Source organism: Ziziphus jujuba, chromosome 3 (genome assembly GCF_031755915.1).
Source record: "Ziziphus jujuba cultivar Dongzao chromosome 3, ASM3175591v1".
NCBI classification, from domain to species: Eukaryota; Viridiplantae; Streptophyta; class Magnoliopsida; order Rosales; family Rhamnaceae; genus Ziziphus; species Ziziphus jujuba.
This window is the reverse complement of record NC_083381.1, coordinates 1364363-1375905: the sequence shown is the minus strand read 5'-3', so window position 1 is coordinate 1375905 and position 11543 is coordinate 1364363. Positions and strand designations below refer to the sequence as shown.

The 11543-nt window shown below is 31.7% G+C and overlaps 1 protein-coding gene across 4 annotated transcripts; it reads left to right on the top strand.

Moving 5' to 3' along the window:
- Positions 1-3606: 3606 nt before the first annotated feature.
- On the top strand, positions 3607-11219 carry LOC107404018 (inositol transporter 1). 4 transcript variants are annotated; one of them, XM_048476696.2, is made up of 7 exons: positions 3607-4352; positions 5037-5100; positions 5679-5749; positions 6076-6411; positions 8301-8408; positions 8512-8697; positions 10453-11219. In XM_048476696.2, exons 1-7 carry the CDS (start codon positions 4293-4295, stop codon positions 11101-11103), a joined length of 1476 nt encoding a protein of 491 aa, XP_048332653.2. In that variant the 5' UTR covers positions 3607-4292; the 3' UTR covers positions 11104-11219. The 4 variants fall into 4 exon arrangements, with proteins under 4 accessions (XP_048332653.2, XP_048332652.2, XP_048332654.2 ...); XM_048476697.2 differs by having other exon boundaries at positions 4211-4352; positions 4937-5100; XM_048476698.2 differs by lacking the exon at positions 5037-5100 and adding an exon at positions 5443-5514 and having other exon boundaries at positions 4212-4352.
- The last annotated feature ends 324 nt before the right edge of the window (positions 11220-11543 follow it).

The window sequence follows — 11543 nt, the reverse complement described above, 5'->3', positions numbered from 1 at the left end:
ATGAATATAAAACAAAATAAATAAGCATAAGTTATATTATAAATTATATTCTTAAACTTAATCCAATAATGGTAAAATTATTAAAAACACATTTAAATTTAAAATTCAAACTGCAATTTCGTAAACATTCTTGTTCTTCAACTTGCAATAAAAATTTTTTTAAAAAAAAAATGTATAATACAAATTGTGTGGGTCAATCCTATCCTGAAAGTGAAAGTCCAAGCTTCGAGTCTGTTTATCTAAAGGGCAATTTTATTAAAGGCTCATAGTTCAAATCAGTCTATACTTTTGATCAGTTTGAATCAGTTTACAATGCTCTCAATATAAGGGAATGTACAACTTATTACAATTGAGGAAAGTTTCTCAAACCCTTTTTATAATCAAAGATTAGTTTGTAAAAAATGGAAACAAAAATTTTAAAAATAAAATAACTTTCCTAAATTCAAAGTTCTATATTACAAACCCATTAAGGCTCCTAATGCCTAGGTAAAAAGTGGAAAATCAGCAGATAAGTAAATATTAATATATATATATATATATTATTAGCATCCAAAGACACAATTTAACTTAAACGTAAGTGTTTTTAACTGATACTGTATTGGTATCCTAAAAACGTTTACATAGGTTTTGTTTTGCAAGTACAGCTCTTACAGCTACCGTTTTGAGGAAGATGCAAGATTGTGGGTTCGCACAAATTTTGCATTATATTTATCAAATAAAAATATATTTGTTAAAATTTCAATATAAAAATAAAAAAGTAAAAAATTGCAACTTTGATTTAAATGGAATACACCATAAATTCCTTCAGTAGTTGAAATTATTCATTTAATGGATAAAATTGACAAAGCCAATGGTTACTTATACAATAATTGCCTTGAAGAAAAAAACATATTTTTTGATGAAATAAGGAAAAAAAAAAAAAAAATTGGACTTTGTCGGGAGGTTCAAAAAAATCACTTAAAATAAACTAAAATGACAAGACATTTCAAGGCCTCATATGGTATGATATGGTGACACATGGACTGAAAAAATGGAAGAATCCAGATCAGTACATAGACAGAGGCATCATTGTAATGCCTTAGATACAGTGACAGCTCACGAGATTCTTTGGAACTGTGACACGTCATCAAAATTGTTCCAGCTTCTAGACATAGTGATCCATGGTTGATGACAATTGCTAAAACTCATTTTCCACTCCCTCAAAAATTTCACATTTCAGTTGCACGTGTACCTCAAGCAGTCAAAGTCAATATTTCCACTCTATTATTTAGTATTTTATTTTGTTGATTTATAATTTTGAATTAACATTTAATATCATTCACTTTCTTTTGAATTTGGTTTGGTTAAAAAACTACTATTTCCAAAGTAAAGAGCTTCATATTCTCCGTGACAATATAATTTACAATTTTAAAATCAACAAAATAAAAACAAACCTTAAGAAGTATATGATATATTAACACCTTTATTTTTTATCTTAGAATTGGAGAATATAAACTGAAATTTTTGGTTGATAAAATAAATAATGGTAAGTATTTGAATGGTGGAAGTTGAGTCCAAAAGGATAAAGAGCCAAATGATCAAATATAAATAATTCTTGGAGTGACCATAGCCAACATAAGGCATGAAGAAGTTATCAAATGAAATGACCCAACATCCCAATGTTTGGAGGTCCAGTTATGCTTTGTAATTATCACAACCAAAATGTCTAAATTAAAAACATCATCCAAAGAAATGTCTCTCAAATGATACAAACATGGTTCTTTATGGGAAACGTTTAACACTAAGATTATTATTTCTTAGCATAATGATTTTAAATTTAAATCTTTTAACTTATATATATATATATATATATATATATATATATATATATATATATATATATATATATAATCATTTTTTAATACTAACATATCCAAAATATAAAAAATAATAATTATAACACATCCATCCTTAAAGAAATCATAGTGATTCATGATAATAGAAAAACTCATTACTATTATATTTAAATTTGGTAACATATCATATCAAATTGTGCTTTTATTGTGCTATATTTTTATTAAATTTAGTAAACCAAAACTCGATCCGGCAATTTTTTGCTTGAAAATAAATAAATCTGAATATATTTATTAAATTATCTTATAATTTATTATCAATTCTATTAACTTATTAAAAATATATATAAATTTAAAAATTCAAATTTCGTTTAGGTTTAAAATAATAATACTATTTTTATATTTTAAATATTCCAAATAAACTTGTTTATTTTTAAATTTTTAAAAAATTAAATTAAAAAAATAATAAACCAATATAAGTTTAAATAATAAATTAAATATTTTTAATATTATAAAACTTAAATAATTACAAAAATATTATATATATAAATATATAAAAGCAGAAGCAGATATAAAATTAACAATTTTGCCAAAGAGGGCTTTATGTTTATTAAAAAATAGTTTTAAAATTATTTATAATATTTTGATATTTTAATTAATATTGTATTTTGATATTTTAATCAATATATTATATAGTATTTTTTTTTTAAATACTTCGGCCACATATTTGGGAAAAGCACGCGAGTGATTATTATTATTATTTTTTTTTTAATAAAAGAAAGACTTCCTATTTTTTAGCCAAATAAATAACTATATATATATATATATATATATTTTTTTTTCCCTTCCCCAACACTAATTAAAGCCCAAAAAATAATAGAAAAAATACTCTAAGCACTGTAGATTGAGGTTATAACATATAATTTATTCGAAAAATATATAAAATTCCCAAAATCTGAAAGTTTGTAGATTTACCAACTTCTAAATTGTATATTCCAAGCATTAAAAAGTTCCATTAACTAATAGATTAGGCAAGTTACCGACCTATTGTTTGTAGTCCTTGTTTCTTCGCAATAATCCAATCAAATTGTAGGTAGTATCATTTACAAATTTTAATAATAATTATTAATAATGTTTAAACATAATTAAAAAAAAATTATTAAATTATAAATCAAGTATCGAGCCTGCCACGTAGTGTGGAAGCATGGAGATAAAGCAGACAAGGACAAAAAGTAATAATATTAAAAAATAGTTATAACAAGAGAAAAAATTGCAAATACACTCCCTCGACCCACTCTACAAATTACTGGTGGCTGGGCAGTCCACATCACTGGCGCGTTCTCTCTCACGCGCCACTTTTTCTTACACGTTTCCTCCTTATTTCTCAAAAAGTCTTACTCTCAATTGTTACGCGTGTATACCACGCTTCGACGTTCACCACGTAACTACTCTTCCAAGATTCCAAGAGAGAGTACCCATTGTTTATGTACTGGCGCTCACGTGCTTTTCCTTTACAGCTCTTGACAAGGATGACTTTATTGCTTATCCGAATCGTCACGTTGTCCACGTTGGATCAGATCAGACCCCCTCACCGGCAGGTTACTTTTCTTTTGTTTGACCTCAGTTTAGTCAACAGAAATTTTGTATTCTATTGGTCTGTGACATAAGGCCGGGTGTTGTGACCGTTGCCGTTGAGGAAATCACGTTTCCGAATTTGCCACTCTTTTTTTTCTTTAAATTTTCATTGCGTTTTTCCTCTTCGGCACACTTGCAGGTGGCTTTGTCAAAAACCATTAAAAAAAAAAAAAAAAAAGAAAAAAAAAAAGGGGGAAAGGCAATCTTCCCAAATATTTTCTCGGAAAATCTGTTGTTCCTCAGATTTTCTCAGAAAAAGTGTTACGAGGTTCTACATTTGTAAACTTTTCTCCCAGTCTGCTTTCGGAAGGGAAAAAAAGAAAAAAGAGTGCCGAATTTGACCATCATTTCTTTCCTTTTCAGCAACCGAGCTGCTGAGATTTCGGGTTTTCTGTTTCAGTTTTCGAGTCGTTTTTCTAGCCTATTGTTTTTTTTTTTTTTTTCCTCCAAATTAACTGAGAAAAAGAATTCACTGGTTTGTTTTTTTGAGTGAATACTGTGGGATTGAAACCATCCTGCTGGGCTGTGTTTGATATTGAGTCCATATTTTCTAGTACAGAAAGGGAAATTATTGAGAGTTTGGTTGTGAAATTTCGCTACAACTTTTTAAGTTGGAAAAAGAATCCAAAAAATAATCATCGAATTAGGAGCTGGTTCTTTTAGGTTGCTTGGATTAGATTGCAATTAATCTAAGAGAGTTTAATTGGAGAGTGATTGTTTTAATATTATTTTTTGTTGTAAAGATGACGCTCGACTCGATGCCTGGAAGCTCAGGGTACTTGGAATTGTACCCTGAAAGAAAAATGGCGTATTTCAAGAACCCTTATGTTCTGGGTCTCACTGTTGTCGCTGGGATTGGTGGTTTGCTCTTTGGATACGACACAGGTATTCCTGCCTTATTATCCTTATGGTAGATCTTTTTGAGAGTCTGCTTTTTGATCCCTGAATTAGTTTCTTTGTGCTTGTTTATAGTGACAAACTGTTTTTGGGTTTTGAAAAATATATGTTTTTTCTAAAAATAATAATAATAATAATAATTAATAGTTTTTTCAGTTCATGCCCCAAAAAAGAGCAGAGACTTTCTTTCTTGCTTTGATCTTCAAACCAAAAGGGAAAAATCTTTCTGTTTCGTATTTGAATCTGGATTACTATTAACTAATAAGTTCGGTGAAGTGATCTTTTAACTGTTTATGACCTTACTGTTCTATAAATTTCCGTGAAGTTATATCAAGATTTTTCTAAGGCGATGGTTTGTTGTTCTACTAAAATCTTCTCTCTGCAACTTTTAACTTTTGGGAATCTATCCTGAATTTCGAGGATTCTATTTTTGGGGAAAAAAATGACATTAATTGTTTTAATTGTTTGATATATATATATATATATATAATTTTTTTTTTTTCACTCAGCTCTTGGGGTTCATTTTTAAAAAATGACATAAAATAAAGAGTTGGATCGATTTTTCTGCACAGCATCCCTCTCATACAAGATGTTCCGTTTTTAAATTTGAGATGATATCACGAAGTATTTGCATTGGGAAATTGAAGTTATGAGGATGAATCTATGGTGCAGATCATGACAGCATTTTTAATAGCCTTCAGGATCTGCTTCAGATTGTTGCAAGAAGATATTTATGGTGAATAAATGTGTTGACTTCTTCAATAGGAATTGCATTTTCATGATTTTGTATCCCCATTTGGCCTTCCATTGTGAAGAAAAGACCTTCCCTTCTTTTTAAAAATCTTTGAAAACTTAAGTTGACAGTGAAAATGGTCGGTGATTTATTTTGCTCTTATGTATTGGAAATACTATTTCTTCTTTAGTTCTGTGTTTGGATTTATGAATTTAAAGGAAGGGTTAAAGATTTGAGTTCTACTTGTAAATTACTTATAATATGAGGAGTATTGTTTTCTTTAATAGTGAAATCAATTATTATGAATTTTATTATCTGAAAGGGGTTGATTTGATGTGGTTTCAGAAGAATGCCTTAGTTCAACTCGACTCCAAAGCATTAGAAAAGTGTTCTCTTCTTAATCCATAACAAAATGCAGTAACAACTCTTCCTTCTATTTCTTCTTAAAATTTTGGCCTAGTTATTTAAATTTTAAACTATATGGCTGAATCTGAATCCCTCGTCTAAAACTGCAAATCAAATTCAACCTAAATGCTATTTTGCGTTTGTTTTGATAATAACTGTCAAAATGGTATTTGCAGGTGTGATATCTGGTGCACTTTTATATATCAAAGATGATTTTGAGGCTGTCAGTAAAAGTAGTTTCCTACAGGTACTATTTTGTTAGTGGTATGGTAGGTCTTTTAGGTGCAACATCACCGGCTTTTCTTTTAATTAGAATTGTGAGGAAAGAAAATAGTTTCTTCTGTAAGCATTTTGTTGACTGGGCTGAACAATAGCAAACAGCAATTGGTGAAGTGATTCTGGTGGTTGTGGTCTGCCACCAGAACTTTGGAGGTGATGGTGGAGAAATGCTTTAGACTATATGTATGCATCTAGGTGTTATTTTGCTCGTCCAACTATAATTATCTGCTAATAGAATGGTCGTTACATTGAGCTTTTTCTTCTATGAAACATTCTGATTCTCTAAGGTGGCAGGAAACTATTGTAAGCATGGCTTTGGTTGGTGCTATGATTGGAGCAGCAGCAGGTGGTTGGATTAATGATGCATTTGGGCGTAAAAAGGCCACTCTTCTAGCTGATGTTGTTTTTGCTCTTGGATCAGCTGTCATGGCTGCTGCACCAAATCCATATATTCTTATATTGGGGCGACTTCTGGTTGGCCTTGGTGTTGGTGTAGCATCTGTTACTGCTCCTGTGTATATTGCAGAAGCATCACCATCAGAAATAAGGGGAGGGTTAGTTAGCACAAATGTTCTTATGATAACTGGTGGACAATTTCTTTCCTACCTTGTAAATCTTGCTTTTACAGAGGTTAGACATTTCTTGCTTTACCATTTAATCTTATAAATTGACACTTTTTAGCATTTTACCTCAAGAAAACACTTTGCCTTAAGTGAAATGTTGCTATTTGCCTAACATAACATTATTTTCACTATTATGTTATTCGTTATTACTGAAATGCATATTGAAGTAGTCCTTTTATAATATATACAGTCCTTATCGCATTAGGACATTTTGACTTTAGAAAGTGAGGATATCCTTATGTGAATACATTTATAATATATAATGTTTTATAGTGTAAGGTGTTAGTTGTTTTTCTTTACCTAATTATGAAAGAGATTCTGTCTTACCAAATATTATACTGAGACTCATAGGAGAAATTTTTACCTGTACTTTTTGTTCATTAGAATATTTTAAGACTACAAAGTTATTAATATTGAGGAACTGTATATTCATCCATGCTAATCAATGGACCAAATTGAGCAACATGAGGACTCCTAACATAACCATATTTTTTGTCCACAAACCAAGTCTTGAATTTTCCCTTATAGCAATGGATTTATAATATGAATTATTTCAGCTTTTGATGTACAATTAGAGTGATGGTCTTTCTTATTGGTATAATTATAGCTAAATGAGCATTGTAAATTTAAGCACGTCTGTTTATTTAATTTCTCCTTTTGCACATCTACTAAATAGTCTCTTGGGATTTTCATGAACATAGGTCCTGCTCAAACTTAGGACTTGATCTAAACAGAGATAACCATTGTCATCCAGGCTAATGGACAAATAACCATGTATATTGGTAGTATATTTCTTTCGGGACAGGAAATGAAATGTGGAAATGCGGGAGTGCCAACATTTATTGCTTTTAGTTTAACTTGATCAAAGTTGTCTACAGTTGTTGTATAATGTGAACTGATTAATACATAGTTGTTCTTATAGAATCTAATTACAGATGTTGGACAACAGACATGAAAGTTGGAAAATTTATCCCATAATAGAGAATGGTCCCGCCTTTTTTATTTTTTTTTAATAATTTTTTATCTTTTTGTGTTATCGGTCTTTTGACCCTCTATCCCATAAATTTAAAATTGGCTTTTTAAGTAGGTCATTATACTTCCTTTATGTATAACTTAAGTGCTGGAAAAATTATCTTCTTTGCTCATTATTTTTCTGCCAGCATGAAAGGTTTTCCATTTTGCAGTTTTGAAGAGCAGCATCAAAGATAGAATTTGGGGCTTGCTATTATATGATTTCACAGTGAGAAGCATCACATAAGGATTCTCTTCTGTTCATCTTCCTGCCTAAGATAGATTATGCATGGTTCAGTAGTGTTGATAGCATGCTATTAATTTAATATGCTGTGTTATATAAGAACAGTATTTCTCTATGGTAGCTTGACAATTTTCTGTCCAATATGTTTTGGCTCCAAATTTTTCTGCATTTGAAAGGAAAAACTAAGATAAGAGGTTTTACTTTTCAACAAACAACACAGTGCGTCAATGAGTTTGCCCATATTTGAAGTCTGTGATGGCACATAAATATTTAATCAGTGTTTAATATTGGATGATAAAAAGTTTACTTAACGTAAAAAAGAAGTTTGTTGAGTTTAATTTGTTTATGATTTCTTGAAGTTAGAATATGGAGATGTCAACGTGCTTATCAACAATGTAAATGATTTTTGAAGTCTCTTACATTCGTTTGCTCAGCATCTAGTTCTGGACTTTTGCCACAGCATTCTAACAGATAAATTTCCCAATTAATTAGTAGGTTGGCATTCGAGTTAAGTGTCTGGGTTTAGGTTGTCTTTTATTTCATGAAATTTTTAAACATGATGAACTTCACATGCTGTGTTAAGCTATGCAATTGATTTAACCATTCTCTAATGTCAATTTAACATTTTAATGCATGTGCAGGTCCCTGGCACATGGAGATGGATGCTTGGAGTTGCAGGTATTCCTGCTGTAATTCAATTCTGTCTCATGCTCTGTCTGCCAGAATCTCCTCGTTGGCTTTTTATAAAGGTACAGATGCTTTTTTCTCTACCTGCAAATTTGTTTCCAAATCCTGTTCTTCCATTTCTTTCTTCATGCATAATAATGTTAATAATTTGATGTTAATCTGCAGAATGAAAAAGCTAAAGCAATTTCAATCCTTTCCAAAATTTATGAATTCCCTCGTTTAGAGGATGAGGTTGACTACCTTTCTTCTCAATTGGAGGATGAACGGCAGAAGAAGAATGGTGTCAGTTACTGGGATGTTTTTAGAAAAAAAGAGATCAGACTTGCATTTTTTGCTGGTGCCGGACTTCAGGTAAGAAGTGTTTCCTTCTGTTGCTAGAATAATGATTTTCTTAATCTCAGAATTCAGGAATGCTAATAATTACTAATACCTGTTGGAATTTTTTCATCATCATTTATTCTGCATATTAGCTCTTATTTATCTATTTATTTATTTTTTTTGTGAATTTTATTTTGCCTCTATGAGCAAATTGACAACATTTGTCAAATTCATCATATATATAAATACTTTATGGAACTGAGTTTTTCATAGTAAATTTGTACATTTTACATGTACCTTCATGAAATTTTGGGCAACAAGTGGTGCTTCTTGAAACAAATTGATAGAACAAACTGCTCATGAAAGTAAACAACTAACTGAAACTATCCACCTGTGGCAGTTTTATTGGATGTTTGTTAAGGTTTGCTCTTTGCTTAATGTGATGTGATGCTAGCGCCACTTGCAGTTTGGTTCCTAGCTTCAGTTAGAACAGTGTCCTCTCTTTTACAGATAAGAATTGAATAAAGATATGAAAGGAAATGCAAGGGCAATTGGCTTATTGAAAATAATTCTCTTCAGAGTTCTAAATTTTTTGTAGTAAAAATCCATAAAAATTTGTTTTCTTAAAAACTTGGATGGAGTGTTACTTCACAATTGTCCCCTGGACGTGGCTTTTGTAACTTGCATGAATCTGCTTTAAGGGGACAAACTTTGTTTAGAAACTTTTGGTGTGGTGACTTGGGTTTGTCAACGGGATTTACTGTTCATCAAAGGTCTTCAAGGATTGAAATTGATCTGTGCAGTTCATCAATTGGGAGTCCAAGAGACACAACAACACTTATATTAGTTTTTCTAAAAGCTTAGAGGTGGAAATGTAGCCTTCTAAGAGTAACTTTGTTTTGCACTATTTTTGGAGGCTGCGAAATACTTGGAGATTTGGTTTGTCATTTGAAGCAGGAGTGAAAATGTTATCAATGGAAGTGTTGATAATTCAAACCTGTAGAAATGTCAGTGTTATCAAATTAACCCTAACATAGGTGATTGAGCATAATATTTGGTATGCTAAACAAATTATCAAGAACATTTTGAAGCTTCAATAGGATGCAAGGCAGTGGTTATGGAACCATTACCTTTGATTTTAGCCTGAACTTCCATTGAGGATATTGTTACAAAGATTTGAACTTGAAATGGCATAAAACAGTTATGCCGTAATTTAAGAAATCCCTTCCATTGATGGAGCTTTCCTTTTAGGTAAAGCAATGCTTGCATGATGGATACTTACTCATCTTCATAATTATCAGTTGCAATTTTTAATGCAGTCCTTTGACTACTCAGGTTGTTTTTCTTCGGCCTAAACTTTTGGCATCTCTAAAGTAAATCTTTGGAGGCTTTAAATCCATGTTATGACAGTAAAACATGGTGGTTGCAGACCTATGAAAGTGAGCTGCACCGGTTTTCCTGATAGTTTACTCTGAAACAAGGAGTTCGGAGTTTAAATTCTTATGTGAGGATAATTGATCAGAGTCCCATAATGGTGCTCTCCCTCATCTCGCTGTTATCGACTCCTTGGTATCAGCTTCTGTAATCTGTATACATTTGAGTTATTTTCATCTGCTGGTCACCACTAGTTTGGATACTTATCGGTTTTAAAAGTAGTAGTTTGTACATTTAATGTATATTATCCTAGTTGGGTATACCTTAGAAAATGTTGTAATAGTTTATTGACTCCATGAAACTTGTTATGAATTGCGGAAAACTTATGGTAATAGAAATTTGTGATCTTTTCAGGCGTTTCAGCAATTTGTTGGTATCAACACAGTTATGTATTACAGCCCAACAATTGTCCAGATGGCTGGCTTCCATTCCAACCAGCTAGCGCTTCTATTGTCCCTCATAGTGGCTGCTATAAATGCTGCAGGAACAGTCCTTGGCATTTACCTAATCGACCATGCGGGACGAAGGAAGCTAGCACTCACAAGCTTATTTGGTGTAGTCATATCTCTTATCATCCTCTCTTGGTCGTTCTTTGTTGAATCATCTGATTCTACTAGTGTACTCTATGGTTGGATGGCAGTTTTAGGATTAACCCTGTACATTGCATTCTTCTCGCCTGGAATGGGCCCTGTGCCATGGACTGTGAACTCCGAGGTATATCCAGAAGCATATCGAGGGATATGCGGAGGCATGTCAGCTACTGTCAATTGGGTTTCAAACTTAATCGTCGCCCAGTCGTTTCTATCGGTTGCCGAAGCGGTGGGGACTGGTGCAACATTCTTAATTCTTGCAGGTGTGGCTGTGGTTGCATTTGCATTTGTGATTGTTTTTGTGCCTGAGACAAAGGGCTTGACATTTGAAGAAGTGGAAGCTATTTGGAAAGAGAAAGCTTGGGGCAGTGGTTCCACCACTCGTAGCCTGCTTGAGAGGGGAAATGAGTTTTAGGTAGGTTTTTTTTTTTTTTGGGTCTTTTGAAGTTTGAAAAAAGTTGTAGCAAGTAAAACTTGTATCATATCTATCTTCAATGTGCTAATGAGAATTCAATGCATTAAAAACTACAAGAGATTCAATGTTTTTAAGATTCTAGTGGTTGTTTCGTCATTTTAGTATCATAGAATTCAGCTAGGAATTTTAAGGAAAAGCATATATTAGCATAAGAAGCAGTTGATCTCATGCAAGCCAGGGGAAATACTTATTATTGAGATTGATTATAATAAACATAATGTAGTTAATTCTACAAGAAGAATGGCTCAAGTCTTGTAACAAGCAAAGCTAAAATATGAAGAATGAAAGAGATAAAAAAATTAAGTTACAGCTCAAATATGCATTTTTTTGTGCGTTTCATATGTTTGTTTGTAATTCAACCTCAATTTTTACAGCTCAAA